Here is a 19,014-nt window from a genome sequence, read left to right as displayed (position 1 = left end):
GACAGACCGTGCGGGATGCCGTGAGACTGTGACTGAGGAAGGAAACCTTGGCTTTCAGAAAGAGTGAAGAGTGGAAAATGGAGAGAGGAAAGAGAAATAAGGCTTTCATTCTTGAAAATTAAATTTGCTTTTTCAAATTGAAACACGGAGTAAAGAAACTGGATAAACAAAACGATGTCCGAACAGGAGAACATAAAAATCCGATGGTCCAATGGGATTTTAGGTTTAAACACTTTATCGCTAATCTTCTTTGTATAGCACCATACTGCAAGGAGTGGGAGTGGCACCACATGGGTATTGGTACAACATGAAAAAAAATGCTCGTTACTAATTAATGTAAAACTCTAAACCAAGATCCAAATCAATCGACCTGGTTTTGATTCAGTTCAATAGACCACTTGAAAGCCCAAAATCTTCTCAGGGCGATCAACAATTTGTCCAAACACCAGTAACGTAATCCTCGATGTTTGGTTAGAGTTTTAAATTAGAATTAATTGCAGACAAGCATGTTTTCCCGTTAAATACTTCAATATCATGATGCACCACAACCAAACCTCAATGGCAGATAAAGAAGGATTAATCACAGCATCGTTAGATTGCCAACTTGAAGAAGATTCACCGAGGCTGTCAAACATAAAACATTGATCTTTCAAACACAATTCTGTGTAACGAAGACATTAATAAAACATACAACAAAACCAAAATCTCATTTGAGTTTAAGAAGAGCAAGTATGAATATGTATGTTTGTCTCATGGCCTGTCCAAAGAGATAATTGCAGCAATGCCGCTACCCAAGGTGATGGAATATGAGACCGCCATAGATGGAGGAGTTTCCAAAAACTCCCAGAAGAAGCTTGGAAATACCATCAACATCTGTTGGCTTTGTTTTTGACGTTTTACCTTGGAATATACAAACACTTTCAATTGGTTTGCTCCAGTATGGCAAGGGAAAAATCTTCCCCCGTCAATCCAATGCATAGAAATTCTAAAAATTAGTTGAGAATAAAATTTTTCTGCGTTCAAATTCACGGGAAGATTGATAATCCTCAGACAAGATAAACAATCAAAACTGAAAATGAACATCAAATCACAATAAAAACTATCACCACATTCTAGGTTGGAATGGAAAATTGGGGATTCTGAGTTGGAAAGGATCAGAAATCTGGCTTATAAATCTCCAAGGATTTGGAGATGATTAAACAGCACAGTTTGAATCAGCGTCGATCATATGGGGAAAGTGTCATCAAGTCCCTTCCATTCGTTTCAGAATATTTGACCTAAGATAATGAAACAGAGAAGAGCCGCTACAAAAAATCAATAATAATTGAAAAAAAAACAAATTGAAGGGCGTAAATTATAATCAATTAGAAAGATGGATCAGACTCTTGGCTTGGATTCTCCGAAGAGAAAAAGTAGCTTAGCATCATCAGAGTCGAGCAGTTGGGGAAAGAATCATCACTTCCATCCATTCCATTAAAATCTTATTTTTCATCGCAAATTAAAACCCTAATCACATAGAAAACAGCAATTCAAAAAGAGATAAAATGAGGAGATATAAGAGAAATGGAATTTCTCCGGATCTGCTTCATGAGGTCTTCGAAGACCAATGCTTTTAATGTTTTGCAGAGACGGAGATCTGGCAAATCTAGCGTCGTCTCATACACAGCACCCACATGATGATGACACCAGAGAGCCGGTAATCAGTAATCGACGCCATTAGAAACCCTGGATAAAACTCCACTACACCATAGAGAAGACAAACCCTAATGCATGAAAGACGAAAACCCTAATAAGAAATAGAGACCTCAGAGACAGAGACTATCAAAGGTAAAAAACTGTGGAGGATGAAGGGGACGACTGATGTTATATATAGAGTTAGTGTTCAAAAACCCTAAACCTAGTCGAAGATGTTGGAATCCACGTGTACGGGTGAGATTCTAATATTTAGAAGAATACTTAGAGAGAGAAATATGCACAGGCGTGGGCCGCGTGGCTATAACTAGGTGAAATATTAGGAAAAAATTCCTTCGCGGTGCCCTAATCTGGCGTTGCACGCAATGCGGGCCTGAGAGCTCGACAGATGGAAAATGCGACATCTAATGGTGTCGAGCTTGAAAAAAAAACCTATCTTGTATCGAACTTGCGCCGTTGGATGAAGCTTCTTCCACGTGTTGAGCTCTTAGGGTTACGCTGCAGTGCACCACGAGATTAGGGCACTGTAGAGGATTTTAATCCAAAATTTTATGCCAACATATTGGGAAAAAGATCCTTGCTTGGTCGCATCCCCTACAGGCGGGATCCTATTCTCGTAAGAGAATGGGTGTGAGTTGTTCAGATGGCATCTACCATGAGTGGGTCCTCATAGTGGATGCCATTTGGGCCGTTCACACTCATTCTCATACGTTCTTGTACGAGAATGGGATTCCAGCTCTGCCTCCTATGTCCTCTCACGAGACACCTTGAAATGACACCCATGCCCCTTGGGTGGATACCCAGGGGCACTCCCCCATTGGTCTAGACGTTGGTGTAGAGGCCATGCAACCAAGTAGTGATCTCTTGTCCAGCCAAAAGGATTTTTTAATGTTTTTTTTATTTTTAAGAATGCTTTCTAATAGTGTGACCCATGTGGATAGGGCTAGAAGGAGGCAAAACTGTAATTACACTTTATACATCCTCTCTCTCTTTCTCTCTCCCCATCCAATGGTTGAAGGTATGATTGTGTAAATACATGCTTAGCTCATGCATAAAAAATGGGTCTTAACACAAAATACCTAATACATAAAAGAGATTAGAAACTATAAATATTGTTGAACAAAGTTGTTGTCCATGATTGAATAAAATTTCACCCAAAATTTTAAGATCATTATTACTCTTCCTATTAATTGAAATTCCGAAATAGCTTTCCTATTTTTTAATTCATTCATGGCAATGATGTGAATCTCTAGATTAAGGAAAACTGTCTCCTATTTTCTAATCTTATACTTGATAGTTTAGATGTCCTAGTTGAACCACCTATACTATGAGGCTATGAGCTTGGCTTACTTGCATTCTTGTAACTTTCTCAATTATTACAGATCGAAAAAAAAATTAAATAGTATCATTAGTAAAACAAATATTGTCCATAACTAACCATGTTTCAAACCACAGTTTTTTCAACTTTAGAAAGTTGATGATATATGAGTTACAATGAATAGTTTTGAAATCAAAGAAAGAGTAAGAACACACAATTTTTATGCTTAATCAACATGTTATAGCCATTTCTTGCTTGGAAATTCCAAGACCATAGTTAGCCATTATCATCAAATGTTTGAAAGGTTGCTAAGATACATGATGACAACATTTCAAATAGATTCTTATAAAGATATTTAAATATTAAGGGGGGAATAGGGAGCTCCAAATTATAGATGACTTCATCTTCACTTGAAGCAAATCCTTTAGGAAAGTTATCTCCTCCAGTTCCTCTACCCTACCCCTGCCCAAACACTCTGCCCGGGTGAAGTTCACCAAGCCCTATTAGAGGAATTGGGGAACTGGAGGAGATAAAGATCCATCATTTGTAGTGACCAAAAGGCATTAGAAGGAAATCTAGCCACAAAGGATTGAAATTGAAAAGTGGTTTTTCTTTTAGATTCTTTGAATCCAGAGAGAGTGCCACTTCGTAAGGAGTCTACAGAGTGGTCTCTGATTTAATTTCAAAGCCATGCCTCCAGTTTGAATTTTTTACTTCATACGTCCCTAGAAAAAAAAGTTTAGAATATAGTTTCTTGTCCAAAACTAGTACAACCTTAATACAAATTGGGTTCATGTAACAGAGAAATTGAGTTTTAAACTCTTCCAATTACCAAATTAATTATCATCTGTGAATCGTGGTTTTAAAATGGTATCAAATCAGGCATGTCAGCCAATTAGTATCAATATTGGCCATGGCTAGCCCGATCCTGATCGGTATCCATATCGGTATTGATACCGTTTTTTAAAATTGTGGTTTACTATTGACCAGCCTACCTCTGTTGTATAATCTATAACTTTCTTTTCCCTCAGTTTTTCACAAGCATTAAGCAGCTAAGACAATATAATAAATTCAAAATCACCTTCAAATTAGGCGTATTGATAGACTCTTGCTTCAAGAAAATTTCCCTTCGAGTAAATGCAGTCCCCTTAGAGCCTCATTCATGTTAATACGCTCTCTTGGCAATTCCATGGAGCACTGGAGTGCAATTTCAATTATTGATGTTATGCAATCTTGCAATTGATCTGTCCTGCTAGGACCTTTAATCCTATTGACTGCAACCTCTTCAATTTTTTCACTTTGTTCTTCCCCGGGCAAGAGCGTTGGATCTAAAATTTGCATGACTTGTACAAGTAAAGCTGCCTTTGCAAAGTTATGGAGATTTAAGTCATTAATAAACATCCGATCTGTTGGCCTTTTTCCTGTGAACATCTCTAATAAAAGGATTCTATAGCTAAACACATCGCCTTGTATAGTTGCCCTTCCACCAATTTCATATTCTGAAATTTAGAAACCTCTCGTTGTTAGTATAACAATAAGATAATGGAAATTGTGAACTCATTATTCAAAAGTAGGATGTTACATGGTCATTTCTTCAATGTGGGAATCAAGATTCTTCTGATAATGTTAACAAGAATCCAATCTAAATTCGATCCAATTAGATACCAGGGTTCAATGTGTCCATAGTATAATGAATTCCTAATGTAAATAAATATGGATAAACCATGTAATTAAGATAGAAAAGTATGTTGGATTGAAGTACCAAAAGGATCCTGTGCAGCACCCTGTCCGGGCTGGACATGCAGCACCGGACACAGCGAGGTGTGAAAAGACTGCCTCACCCCTGCTCGGGCAAGGTGCTCGGGCAGGGGTAAGGGGGTCTCTTCATGTCTCACTATGCCTGGCGTTGCACGTGCAGCCCGGGCACGATGCTACAAAGGAGCCGAGTCCATTGAAGTATTAACCTAATAAATAGGATCTTTAAATCTGGACAATTCTTCTAAATCATCATTTGGATCATGTTTAATAGCCTACAATGGATTCTGATTAGAATAGACAGAAACAACTTAGTAAATAGTATTCAAATCTATAGAATAAAAATTTAATATATTGATTGATAACTCAAAATAAAATTGTATAGTTTACTTGTTACCTGGAGCAGCATAGCCGATAGATCCTTTTATCCCAATGGTACTAGTTTGAGTCTGGGATGAATTGTTGTTAGGATCTAAAAGTAGCCTTGCCAAACCTTAATCATTGACATGTGCAGTCATATCACTGTCAAGTAGAACATTGCTTGGCTTCAAGTCACAATGAACAATCGGCGCATAACAGTTATAATGAAGGTAATCCAAAGCAGAAGCCACATCAATTGCAATGTTTAATCTTTGAAGAAGGCTTAAATTCCTTGAATGATTATGTGCCTCCACCGATAGATGCAACCAATCATCTAGACTCCCATTGGGCATGAACTCATAAACAAAGGCTTTGAAATCTTTTCCTTTTGAATCAAGACTTGAACAAGAAGTTAAAATATTGACAAGATTTCAATGACGAATGTTTCTTAATGCTTTGCATTCAGTCGTAAAGCTCTTGTAAACTCCTGGATTTTGAAGGTTGAGTACCTTAACTGCAACAATGGTTCCAAATTGGTCGATAATCCCTTTGTATACAGAGCCAAAACCATCGGAACCTATGAAATTTGTTGAAGAAAATCCTCCAGTAGCTTGGAAGAGTTCTTTGTAAGAAAGCTTTAAGAACTGTTCACTGATTAATAGTGTGGATGGTGGTTTGCTTTTTGATCCTCTTATCCAATAGAAAGTAAGAAAGGAAGATATCAAAATAAAACCAAGAACCGTACCGATTATTGCCAAAACTATTCTAAGAGCATTGGACTTTTCTCCTTTGGTAGATCTATGGTTTGTGCATGGAGGTAGATGCAACTTCACAATTCCCCCACATAGCTTATCATTTCCATTTACAAAAATTGCACTTGTATTTCCAAAGATTCCTTTTGTTGGTACCTCTCCCTCAAGATTATTAAAGGATAAATTCAAACTCTGCAATGCTAAAAGATTATGTAGATCTTTCGGGATTTGCCCTGATAAGTTGTTGTGTGAGAGATCTAAATCTTGAAGCCCCTTCAAAAGAGTCAAAGATTGAGGAATGGTTCCTTTAAAGATATTACCCCCCCCATATAAAGGTGTTCCAAACTATTACAATCACCAATGGAGGAGGGGATTTCTCCAGACAATTTGTTTTTGGAGATATCTATCGTAGAAAGACTCTTCAAGTTACCGATTTCCATTGGTAGGGAACCGACCAGAGAATTAGAAGATAACTCGAGAGATATTGACAAGAAGGAAATAAGAAAGAGTTGTTTGGGTATTGGGCCTTGGAGGTTATTACTAAAAAGGGTTAGGTCTTGAAACTGTTGACAATTTCCAATGCTGGAAGGAATTGTTCCATTCAAGTTGTTTCCTTCTAAATGGAGTTCATACAAAAGAGTGAGATTGCCTATAGAGGAAGGTATATGTCCTAAAAGTCTATTTCCACCCAAGAATCATCTTTGAAGCTTTGGAAGCTTTCCTATGACAGACGGAATATTACCTTCCAGAAAGTTAAGCTCCATGCCCAAAGTAGTCAAGTTGACGAGATTCTCAATCCCAACAAGAATGGTTCCAGATATTTGATTCCCTCCTAGAAATATCATTGAGAGTTGTGTTGAGAGATTGGCTTTGAAGGTGGGAAGGTGACCCTTAAAATTATTGTTTGCTAGGTCCAATGTCTCTAGATTTGAACAATTGACCAAAGAATTTACAAAATATAAATCATTAGCTTCCCCTGTTCCACATTGATTTCCATCCATAATGAACCCTTGAAGGTTTTGAAGATTTCCTAAGTTGTTAGGGACGGGTCCAACAAAACTGTTTCTACCGAGATCAATCTTTTCGAGGGTTGAAATATTGGAGATGGAACTCGGCATTCTCCCTGAGAAATGGTTATATCCAATATTTAAATATTGGAGATTTGGAAAAGTGAGGGCCATGTCTCGTGGAAGGCTCCCATGCATTTGGTTGTATACAACAGAAATTGTTTGAAGAGATGAGAGATTAAATAGTGAGACAGGGAACATACCAGATAGCTTGTTTCTAGAAAGTGATAGCATATTTAAGTTTGTTAGCTGACCGAAGGATTCTGGAATGCTCCCCTGCAGTGCATTTCCACGGAAAGAGATACCTTGGAGGAGGGAGGAAATGTTCCCAAAAGAAGCTGGTATTTCTCCTGTTAACCCATTATCTCTAATAGCAATTATCTCCAACTTTGACAAAGACGTAAATAGTTCAATCGGAATCTTCCCAACAAGATTGTTATAGGAGAAGTGAATTTCTCTTAGACGAGTGCATTTGGCCAAACTGGTAGGAATTTCTCCTTCGAGAGTGTTGTATAGAAGAGCAATGTACTGTAATCGAATTAGATTACCAATCTCTTGGGGGATTTTGCCATGGAAGCTATTGTTTCCAATGTCAAGGGAATGAAGAAAAGTGAGATTCCCAATGGAAGGAGAAATGTTACCTCCCAAGCCATTCCCTTGTAAATCCAAACTGATAACCCGTTGTGGATGGTGATGGCCACAAGTGATCCCAACCCAGTTGCAAAAAATGAATGGAATCGTTCCAAGAACTTAATGCTCCGTAAGGATCAAGATCAATTTCTTTCTTGAACTCCAGCAAAGCAAATCGATTTGTCTGGTTGTTCCCTACTATGATCAATGAGTTCCCAACAAAGAGGAGAATAAAAACAAGAATAAGCTGAAGAAGTTCCATGATCAGAGTCAAAATTTGGGACTCAGATAGGGTAGCTACTCTATCTGTTGATGTATTTGAGAGAAAAGTTAATTAGTATCCTATTTAAATTAAAAGATAGCTAGAGACCTTAGAAGTTAGAAGTCAAGTCTTCCCTCTTATTACTTACTTTTAATTATAACATTGGATAGGCAAGCTTCATGCCTTCATGGCAACTATAAAATTTGCTTCAACAAGAGATTCGAAGGATGGTGCCATTGAACAGTTTTACATAAGTGATAGAAAGGAAGGTCCCATTGATTTGGATGTCTTACCAAATGGAAGGCAAAATGTGACTTTCACTAGTGATGCTTTGAATGAATGGTCCAATACTCGAAACCTTATAAGGTTATAAATTGTTAGTTCACCTACTTGCTACTTGGTGACAAGAAAATGCAATATACTAGTAAATTTGCACGTGCAAATACACGCGTGTAGAAGAAATAAAGAGAGAAAAAGGGAAAGGGGAGGTAAGGGAGAGATTATTAGATAGGAGAGTCCTAATTTATTTTTATCTAAAAGGAAAAAAATATATTATAAAATTTGAAAGATTAAAAATAGTTTATTTTTTATAAGTCTAATAACTAGAGTTTTGGTCTTCGTTGGTAACGGTCTGAACAGTGTTCTGAACAGTTCTTTTGTTCAAAAAGAACAAAAAAATATGAAAAAGTGTTTGGCTTATCGGTTCGTTTTTTTATTCTTTAAAGACCGAACCGGGCATTTTTTAAGTAAAAGAACGTTCTTTACAGACCGTCTTGGAGACGGTCTGCAAAGAACAAAGAACAAAATATTGAAGGCTATCGAGCAAAACTCGTGACTTCACAATCGAAAGAAAGAAGGCATCTGCGAGAAGAGGAGGGGAAGGAAGAGAAGGGAAACGCTCGAACCACCTGCAGGTACAATGGTTTCTCTCTCTCGCTCTCTCCTTCACGCTCTCTCTTCCTTTCTCTGTGTATCTTCCTCTCTCATCCTCTCTTTCTCTCTCTGTCTCGCTCGCTCTCTCCCTGTCTCACGCTCTATCTCGCTATCCTTCACGCTCTCTCTTCCTTTCTCTGTGTAAATTTTTTCTCTCTCTCTCTCTCTGATTTTGAACGAATACTAACATTTTTATTTTTGCAAATCCCTTACAAGAGTTTTATCTCGCAACTGTGGAAAAATTGCTCTTGTCGGATCGTTCTTGGAGACTCTCACAAGCTACCAGGTACTCCTTTCGTTGGTTTAAATTCTGAGATTTGTAGATTCTAAGAAATCAAACCTGCATTTTGATTTTTGGATTTGCTGAGGAAGCTTCGTGATCTTAGAGAGTACTCCTTTATTAGCTTGTAGAAGAATGATTCCGCTTGTTTTAGCAATTTAGCAGGTGTATCATATTCCACTACCCTACCTCCACGAAGAATAAGTTAATTTTTTTGTTTGCTAAAATAGAATCAATTACTAATTTAAATGTCCGCTTTTTCATTTGTTCAATTTCAATTTTTACCTGGTCAATTAAAGCTTACCTTCACCGAGAACTAGAACAAGATCACTTGTCTATAATCGTATGTACAACTTTAGGATCTTTGAACTCCCGACTTACGACCTTCGAATCACACCATCGGTTGCGAGTGAACAGAGGGTGTGGCTTCATCTAAAACTAGAATGTCGCTTCTCTTTAGTAAGGCTCTTCCAAGACATAATAGCTGCCTCTGTCCCACACTCCTATTCTCCCCATTCTCCACCACTGTGACAACTATATATATAGTCGTGTGTGTGTGTGTATGCGTTTTGTTTGTTTAGCCTTTGGTTTACATATTTTGTTGTGAAATTTTGGACCAGAACTGTAATCGATTTTTAGCCCTTAGTCGGTTGGGGAATCTCCAATATAGCATGCACTGGAGAGTCATTTCACAATAATAGTAGAAGGAAAAAAAAAAGCACAGCCACTGTCTTATGTTTCTCCGAAAATTTGAGAGCGAAGGTTACATTTTAATTTTTGAAAAGATATAGAAAATAACAAAAGAATGTCATTTTAATCCAATGAGTCTATAAGCTAGCTTCTCTGTTATTAAGGGATGATTACTCTTTGTTAGGTAGGCTTATTAAGAAATAGCTCTTTGTTTGATTAGGGTTAAAATATACATATACCCATAGTTGATTCAGCGCTTGTTGGCATTGATCCAATGCTTTCTGTTGTAATTTAGATGTTTGATCCTAGGTAATGACAAATTGCTAGGCACATGGCAACAAAAAGAGTAAAAATAGAACAGAAGTAAGAATGAACTTTTTGGTAGTTTTAAACTCATCTGTTTGTCCTTGATCAATTGTGAATAGGAAAAGATAATGAAGGATATATTAGATAAACCATTGCACACGGAGATCAGGATTTCAGCTATTCTTTGAGGATATATATATGGAACAAAATATTAAGTTGGTTTGCGGCATGTGGTTTGGATGGTATTGTTATAGTCACCCTTGAACAAAATTTTTACACAATTGTATACCTGAAAAAAGAATGTGGAGATAGAAGGCAAATTATCTTTTGTTTAATTAGACATATTGAAGGCTCCAAGCATTGAAACACTCCCAAAACGTGATCATTGGAAAAGCATTTTTAGGATTGCAAATGCCATGGGTATAAGAATATGATTATTCCATACTGTTCATGACTGTTTTGTACATTAACGTTGCAATGCATCATGCATGTAATTTTTTGATTAGAGTATGGTTCCTATAAGCTCCAAATTAGAAGTAAAAAGAGGATGCATGTACCATGCCTTGGTTGTTAGTCCTGGGAATTTCATATTGTTCTCTCTCTCTCTCTCTCTCTCTCTCACACACACACACACACAGAGGCACACATCTACCGACTGTTTCAGCAAAGGTTTTGATGGTTGGGGTCTCTACCCTGCAACGCTTGTCTCATCTTTTTTATTTTTAATTCTTCTTCTGTTAGCAATATAATCCAAGGATGATTCTTTCATAGACAAAATGCATTTCATTTTGGGGGATACAAAGGAGGAAATTTTGTTGCTGACTTGCCTGAATGAGGACCTCATTCCTTTATGGGTCATAAGCTGAAGTTATTTGAAAGATCATTCTAATCATAAGCTGTAGTTATCTGGTAGATCTCTCTTAAACACCCTCACCCAAGTTTGCTCTGTACTCTACCCTGCATCGGTAGATCTTTTCATTTATAAAAATTTGATTAAGACAAGTACTCTTCAGTTTTTTCTTCCAGTTGACACCCTTCATTAAAGGGCCCTTCCCAGCATTGTACTTCCTTATTCTGTTGTCAAGGTGCTTGGAAGAAAAGCCTGTTTTGTCTCTGTTTTCAAATGGAGCCCCTGTTTTACATTGAAAGGAAGGGAATTATGAAATAGATAGAACTAATGTATGTGTTATTATTCAGATATTATGGCTACTTCATCAAGGTCAAAAGGAAAATCAAAAGTTGGTCCTGTATCTTGGTCCACTACTGAGGTTGCCTTACTAGTTCGGTTGATGGTAGATAATGTAAGGGCTGGCAACAAGAGTGGAAGAATGCAATGCAAGAAGAGTGCAAGAATGCAATACAAGAGTGGGCTGGCAATCAGAGAGACAATGCAAGAATGTGATTTGAATGAGTTTCTTTTGTATATGTTTGACCAAACTATGGCTTGTTTATGTAACTTCTGTTGGATTTTATAGAGTGATAATTGCGGATGTGAATTTTTTCAATCGATAGAAGAAGGCATGACCTCATCTTCTAGCCAACAGACTAATGTATCAGTGGTTTGTCCCTCAGGCTCAACAGCTGTATCCGCTCCGTCTTCTTCGAAATTTCTGAAAGGTTATTGCAAGAGTGCAATTACATCCTCGGAAAATCATGCCAAGATGTTCAAAGACATCCTTAAAGGTCTTACCAAGTTAGACTTGAAGAAAGAAGAAAATTAAATCATGAGAGAGGTTGTCAAAGTTGTAATTTAATGACTTTAATTAACTATAAGTTGACATATTTTAATTATAGACATATTTTAAATTATGTTAAGTTTAGGAATTTATTAGATATTTTAATCTATGTTAAATAAGGAACTTATGAGACAATTTTAATTTATGTTTGTAGAGAAACATGTATTTTGAGGTAAGGATGGCATTATTGTAATTAACATCAAAACTGTTCTGAACAAATTTTACCAAACACCATTTCCGTTCTGAACAGCGTTCTTGAGAACGTTACCAAATGGTTATTTTTGGTCTCAGAACGCCGTTCCAGACGAAGAACGCAAAAGAACGTTCTTAGTCAAGAACGGGCGTTCTTTGTTCAGACCGTTACCAAACGCAGCCTAAGAGTTGGGATCGATTAGGAACTAGAACCAGACCATTCCATTGTTAGTTGGTACTGGTTCCAAGGTTTAGCATTAATTAGAAATTCAAACTCTATCCCCCAGGCTTACTATTCATGTGAAGATAATGATTTTTATTATGAATATAAAATTAGGAACTCATATATGCAAATAACTTGGCAAACAAATCTAGACCATAAGAAACATGAGATATGTTATCCGTATGACATAAGATAACTAATAAGTGATCTAGCTACCCATATTATATACGAAAAAAAATTAAAAGATGATAAAAGGACCTTTAACATTTAAGTGACGAGGTCAAAGTAGATGCATGGCTAGTCTGTATAATTGTTTTCCATCAAACAAAATTGCTCGTTGTCTCCTTTGTATCATACTCCCCTAGTTGCTCATCAATTTTATGCTTTTGACGTGTTGCAATCCTTATTGAAGAGCCCTAATTTCCATTCTTACATTGATCTCGAACCTGCACATTACAATCCACTTACTGCACAACCACCGAACAACTCAAGTGAATTCTTGTGATCCAGATTCCAGCTAATGATGCCTTAGGCTATGTTTGGTATGCATTCTCAGAATAAATTCTGGGTCTAAAACACATTTTGGATGAAAGGGGCACCTACCCTCTTCTTTACCATGTTTTTTTGGTCTGCAAAAACCATGAGATTAAAGCTTTGTTTGATTGTCAAGGGAGTATAAGAGTGCGTGAGAACATTTGAAAGTGAATGAGGAAAGGTTTGGGCCTGGGCCTATTCGAATACATCTATTAGGCGATGACATCTGTTTAGGCTTGGACATGTCTTGGGTTACCAAGAGCATGAACCCAAGCCCAACTCAACCTGACCTTGGTTTTTTTTTTATATTCTTTTCAGTATAGCCCAACCTGAGGCCCAAAAATTTCAGCCCTATAGGCTAAACCCAAGAAGTAGGGTTGGAACTTGGAAGGTTTGGGCCTGGGCCCATTCGAATTCATTTTCTTTTTGGCGGGGGATAGTATCTTGGGTTTTTAAAAAAATACAAAACCTCTTGCAACGGTCACCATAACAAAACAAAACAAACCAAAGAAGGAAAGAATAAAAGTCATTTCTAATGACACTGAACCCACAAAGGTTTTTCCTCCATTTAAAAATTTTTGAGTTTACCAGGAATCTTTGCTTCCTTCCCTGATGAATTCCTTTCTTCTTGTTATTCTTGTTTTTTTTGGTTAAATTTCTTCTTGTTATTCTTTACCTCCTTTCCAACCCCACTTCAAGGAATGTGCTTTGTCTTCTCCCCACCTTATTCACATCCTTTCTTCCTCCATGTCAAGCCAAACAGAATTTCTTGATTCCAATGAGTATTTTTCTTGAAACCAAAAGCAAGTATCTATAAAATGTTCATCCAACCCTCAGCTTGATGAACCATATCACCTTTCCTGAATTCAGAACCTTTCTCTTTCAAAGCTTTTCACATTTACAATTTCTGATCCAATGGCTTCTGGGTCTGGCTTCAAGCGATCGGACACCATAGCTGATAGCATGCCTGAGGCTTTGAGACAATCTCGGTACCATATGAAGAAATGCTTTGCTACGTATGTCAAGATTTGATTTCCTTCGAATTCATTCTCTCTTTGGTTGTACCAAATTTTTTTTCATGAGAAAACTCCAGTTTTCACATTTTCAAAAATTTAACAATAACAGGTATACATCAAATGGGAGGAGGTTAATGAAGCTCCACCATTTAATGGAAGAAATGGAGAGATCAATCCAGGATAAGCTTGAAAGAGCCAAGGTCTTGGAAGGTTTACTTGGCTACATCCTCTGTTCCACTCAGGTTTTAATTACTGCTCCACTGCCCTCCTTTTACCTGCTTTCTTTAATTATCCAGCTTTAAGAAAATCTCAGTGATACATGGATTCAATTTCTTGGATATTACAGGAAGCAGCTGTTGTTCCTCCTTATGTTGCATTTGCTGTGAGACCCAATCCTGGATATTGGGAGTTTGTTAAGGTGAACTCTGAAGATCTTTCAGTTGATGGAATCACTGCTGCAGAGTACTTGAAATACAAAGAAATTATCTGCGATGAGAAATGGTATGCCATCTCTATGCCTCGAAAGTTAAGATTCAACTAGATTCAACTAGATTCAAAACTAGGGGACTGGGCAGGTTCACTCACCAAGTTGAATGAGCTATTGAAGAGATACCTATGAATATCAATCAACAAAATGCACCACTCTTAAATTTGCACAGTTTATATCAAAATCTTAGATAATTAATCAAAACAGGTTGAGTTTCATATAATTCATCAGAGTTAATGGAGTAGTTGTTGGTAGTGGAAGTGTATCATCCATGAAACTCATGAATTACTTCAAACCATCCTGCATTTATCATTGATTTGGCTAGTCTTTGAAATTACATAGATCATATACTCCTCCATTCATAATTTTCTGTCTAGTAGTTATTTGAATACAGAATAAAATAATTTGATATGCAGGGCGAAAGATGAATATGCATTGGAAGTGGATTTTGGAGCATTTGACTACTCTATTCCTCATGTAACCCTATCATCTTCTATCGGTAATGGGCGCAACTATGTCTGTAAGTTCATAACTTCAAAGTTGGCGGGGGGCTCTGAGAGTGCAAAGCCTTTGCTGGACTTCTTACTTGCTCTTAATCATCAAGGACAAGTATGAAAACAATAAAAACCTCATAGAAGACAACATGATGTTGTTTCTCATGGTACAATGTCAGAAATTCATGTTCTCTTTCCTTTTGGTTTGAAACTTGCAGAATCTTATGATCAATGATACCCTCAACACTGTCGCCAAACTTGAAGGGGCATTAGTAGTAGCGGATGTATATGTTTCAGCACTTCCCAAAGACACCCCATATCAGAAGTTTGAGCAGAGGTCTCTGCTTCACAGCTTGTTTGATCATTAGAAACTGAAAAACATTAACAAGATATCCAAATGATAGGCCTTTAAACCACCCTTTCTCTATTTTCAGGTTTTCTGAGTGGGGTTTTGAGAAAGGATGGGGTGATACTGCAGAAACTGTCAAAGAGACAATGAGATCACTCTCAGAGGTACTCCAAGCACCAGATTCAGTGAACATGGAGAAATTCTCCAGTAGGCTTCCGACAATATTCAACATTGTCATCTTCTCTATCCATGGCTACTTTGGCCAAGCAGATGTCCTTGGCTTACCTGATACTGGCGGGCAGGTACAAATCAAATCCAGCAGCTAATAGAAACAGATTGCATCATCAACAAAAGAACTAACGGTTTATGCCATATTAAACAGGTTGTCTACATTTTAGATCAAGTAAAGGCCCTGGAGGATGAATTGCTCCTTAGAATTAAGAAGCAAGGGCTGAGTATCAAGCCTCAAATTCTTGTGGTATGCTGAAATCATTGTGAAGCATTCATAATCACCACCAGTTCAGGTTGATTACAGTAGTGCTTATTTTGTACAGGTTACACGACTTATACCTGATGCTCGAGGGACTAAGTGCAACCAAGAGCTGGAGCCAGTCTTAAACACTAGACATTCTCACATCCTCCGAGTTCCATTTACGACAGAAAGTGGTGTCCTTCATCAGTGGGTTTCCCGTTTCGACATCTACCCCTACCTTGAGAAGTTTACTCAGGCAAGTACCCAGTTCAATTGCAAACCCATTATTTTGCTTCAGCATCTTTTTCTTTTATATAGATCATATCAGTCAGAAATTACCTTTCTGAATTCCCAGGATGCCACTGCCAAGATCCTTGATCACTTGGATGGGAAGCCTGACCTCATCATTGGTAACTACACTGACGGAAACCTGGCAGCATCTCTCATTGCAAGCAAACTTGGGATAACTCAGGTATTGATCATATTATTTACAAGTTCGATCAACTTGTAGATCTCAAGTTTAACTGTTACTGATCTGATGAACTCCAAACCTAGGGAACCATTGCTCATGCTCTAGAGAAGACAAAGTATGAAGATTCAGACATCAAATGGAAAGAACTAGATGGAAAGTATCACTTCTCATGCCAATTCACAGCTGACATGATCGCAATGAATTCTGCCGATTTCATCATCACAAGCACATACCAAGAAATAGCAGGAAGGTTAGTCACTGTGCCACATTTCAGACTTAAGTCTAAATATGTTTGTCAGAGCTCCTACTAAGTCTAAATGTTCATAGAATTCAGAAGAACTTGATTGAATCAACCAATCTCAATCCTGAACTGGTTAAAGGTCTTCTGAAATTGGATTGAGTAAATATATTTTCTTGGAAAGTCACCAAGTCTCTCACTGACTCTACCAATTTGGTGCTTTCATGATAAGCTTGCACAAATTTTTAGTAGTAGTTGATGATTGTTATAATTATAACTTTTGATTTGTTTAACTACGTTCCAAGTTGAGTCTAGAGAAAAGTTGCTGAAAAATTAACTTCCAGTTTTATTTTATCTGCAGCAAGGACAGGCCAGGACAGTATGAAAGCCATGCTGCATTTACGCTACCAGGGCTGTGCCGAGTAGTCTCAGGCATCAACGTCTTTGATCCAAAGTTCAACATTGCTGCCCCTGGTGCTGATCAATCTCTCTACTTCCCATACACACAGAAACAGAAGCGGTTGACCACATTTCACCCTGCCATTGAAGAACTCCTATACAATAAACAGGATAACAATGAGCACTTGTGAGTCTCATACTTTCAACTCATGTATCTTGATTGAGAGGCATACTCTGCGAAAAAACAACAAACCAATGTCTTACTTGACTTCCATCCTGTGACATCAACGAGTTTATGTGTCTTGAGCACAAAAAACATGCCAGGATCACTTGCCCATTTTTAACTTCTGAAACTAAAGTAATGCAACAGTCATATGCCTTCATTTTCATGTTGCATGTACATTTTGAAGAGAAATACTACTTTGCACTATTTCTCTAAATTTCTAATGTCTGATCTGAACTCTGGTTTGAACAGTGGATTTCTAGAAGATAGGAAGAAACCAATTATCTTCTCAATGGCAAGACTCGATATAGTGAAGAACATCACAGGATTAACGGAGTGGTATGGTAAGAATAAGAGGCTAAGGAATCTGGTCAATCTTGTCGTTGTTGCTGGCTTCTTTGATCCATCCAAATCAAAAGACAGAGAAGAAATAGCTGAGATTAAAAAGATGCAAAGCCTGATTGATAAATATCAACTTAAAGGCCAGATCAGATGGATAGCAGCTCAGAATGATAGAGTCCGGAATGGAGAGTTGTACCGTTGCATTGCTGACTCAAAGGGAGCTTTTGTTCAGCCTGCTCTCTATGAAGCCTTTGGTCTTACGGTCATTGAGGCAATGAACTGTGGGCTACCCACCTTTGCAACCAATCAGGGAGGCCCAGCCGAAATCATTGTGGATGGGGTCTCAGGATTCCATATTGATCCCAACAATGGAGATGAGTCAAGCAATAAGATTGCTGATTTCTTTGAGAAGTCCAAGGAGGATCCTGAATACTGGAACAAAATATCCACAGGAGGTCTCCAGAGAATATATGAATGGTAATTAAGTCATAGATTCCTCGAGAAATTTCACTTATTTTTAGTTTGAAAATTATGTTTTCCTTCTCTGATACTTTCATCTTTTGAATGATTGTGTTTTGAAGCTATACGTGGAATATCTATGCCACCAGAGTGTTGAACATGGGATCCATCTATGGCTTCTGGAGGCAGTTGAACAAGGAACAAAAACAAGCTAAACAAAGATACATTCAAATGTTCTACAATCTCCAATTTAAAAACTTGGTAAGTTGGTTACCAGTGTTTTGGGTACCATAAAAAATAATTGGAAAAGGCAAACAGAACAGTTTCAGTATTACTTACCTGTTCCTATGTGGGATTCTTACAGGCAAAGAGTTTATCCATCCCAAGTGATGGAACCCAACAACCAGCATCAAAGCCAGAAGTTAAACCTCAAACACAGAAGCAACCACCACAAAGGTACTAATGTGATAACTAATCTACTTTGCAGGCCTTTATAATATCAAGGCCCTTGCCCTCATGCTCTAGTTCTTTACAGACATGACTAGTATCTCCACATTAAGATTTTTTACCCATGAAACTTCATCTCTAAATTTTACACTAACCATTGCACATCTTCTTGTTTGGTTTGAATTCAGGCGTACACAAACCCGATTGCAAAGGTAAGATCACATCCCCATTTACTTGTACAGAACCCTTTACTCTTCACTTGGGAAATCACTTATTGAGAACATGCAACTAACTTATAGGATATTCGGTTGATTCCTGAATCACAATGGCCTTAGGATCCTACCATGCTTCGACTCAAAAGAGCCTTCCTCCCAGGAATAAAGTTTTGGAGGTGAAGCAGCTCGGGTCCCCAAGCACAAGTGACGATTGTGTTCATTCCACCTGGTGTAAATGGTGTTTCTTAGTTCTTACATCATAAAAAAGATGTGTGGTGTGTTTATGTGATAAAAGATTGGGAGTTTAAATTCCTCAATTGTGTTGAAAATGTTTGGTTTCTGCATTGTAACCCTTTCTCCAGAAGAATCAAATTCGTGTATATACATCCTATTGGATTCAATAAAATATTCATTTCAAAGTTTATTTACACCAATGGAAAAAATGTATACTTCCAATGTGGATCATCATCCAGCAATAAAAGTTAAAGTGAGTTAGTCAGATGGAATTGGTTTACTTTGGATTCAGGGACGGCTATTATTATGATGGTAAGGTGGTGGAGGCAGTGACTGTATTTTCTATGAGGGAACATGGCTCTTTCTACAAGCCACAGGTACTTAAAATTTGAATCCACACTTAAGTGCAGATAAGCATCATGGGTCCTAAAACATGG

General features: G+C 37.6%; 2 protein-coding genes, 1 non-coding gene and 1 pseudogene across 3 annotated transcripts in view; 1 reads left to right on the top strand and 3 right to left on the bottom strand.

Annotated features, from left to right (window-relative positions):
• Positions 1-8,850, bottom strand: part of LOC122645962 (NADH dehydrogenase [ubiquinone] 1 beta subcomplex subunit 7-like) — a 34,558-nt gene extending 25,708 nt beyond the window's left edge. The window contains exon 1 of the mRNA XM_043839389.1: positions 8,831-8,850. The gene's annotated coding sequence lies outside the window, so the exon portion shown is untranslated. The remainder of the gene's footprint in view (positions 1-8,830) is intronic.
• On the top strand, positions 1,124-18,642 carry LOC122645961 (sucrose synthase 7-like). The gene is made up of 17 exons (XM_043839388.1): positions 1,124-1,260; positions 13,619-13,746; positions 13,856-13,988; positions 14,093-14,247; positions 14,650-14,842; positions 14,946-15,064; positions 15,162-15,378; positions 15,459-15,554; positions 15,631-15,804; positions 15,904-16,020; positions 16,104-16,270; positions 16,620-16,844; positions 17,133-17,699; positions 17,804-17,942; positions 18,046-18,137; positions 18,317-18,340; positions 18,428-18,642. Exons 1-17 carry the CDS (start codon positions 1,192-1,194, stop codon positions 18,438-18,440), a joined length of 2,628 nt encoding a protein of 875 aa, XP_043695323.1. The 5' UTR covers positions 1,124-1,191; the 3' UTR covers positions 18,441-18,642.
• Positions 1,150-1,253, bottom strand: LOC122646961 (annotated as a pseudogene).
• LOC122646959 lies at positions 1,373-1,465 on the bottom strand. The gene has a single exon (XR_006330759.1). It is a non-coding gene; the product is annotated as a small nucleolar RNA Z103 (small nucleolar RNA).
• Positions 18,643-19,014: the final 372 nt, after the last annotated feature.

This window comes from Telopea speciosissima, chromosome 11 (genome assembly GCF_018873765.1).
Source record: "Telopea speciosissima isolate NSW1024214 ecotype Mountain lineage chromosome 11, Tspe_v1, whole genome shotgun sequence".
NCBI classification, from domain to species: Eukaryota; Viridiplantae; Streptophyta; class Magnoliopsida; order Proteales; family Proteaceae; genus Telopea; species Telopea speciosissima.
This window is presented reverse-complemented; position numbering and strand designations above follow the sequence as displayed.

Bases quoted from the DNA above. Each gene is read 5' to 3' on its own strand.
- LOC122645961 (XM_043839388.1), top strand. From the start codon at position 1,192: ATGATTAAACAGCACAGTTTGAATCAGCGTCGATCATATGGGGAAAGT. The intron at 13,989-14,092 runs GTTTTAATTACT...TGGATATTACAG, and splicing joins ACATCCTCTGTTCCACTCAG to GAAGCAGCTGTTGTTCCTCC. The intron at 16,271-16,619 runs GTTAGTCACTGT...TTTTATCTGCAG, and splicing joins TACCAAGAAATAGCAGGAAG to CAAGGACAGGCCAGGACAGT.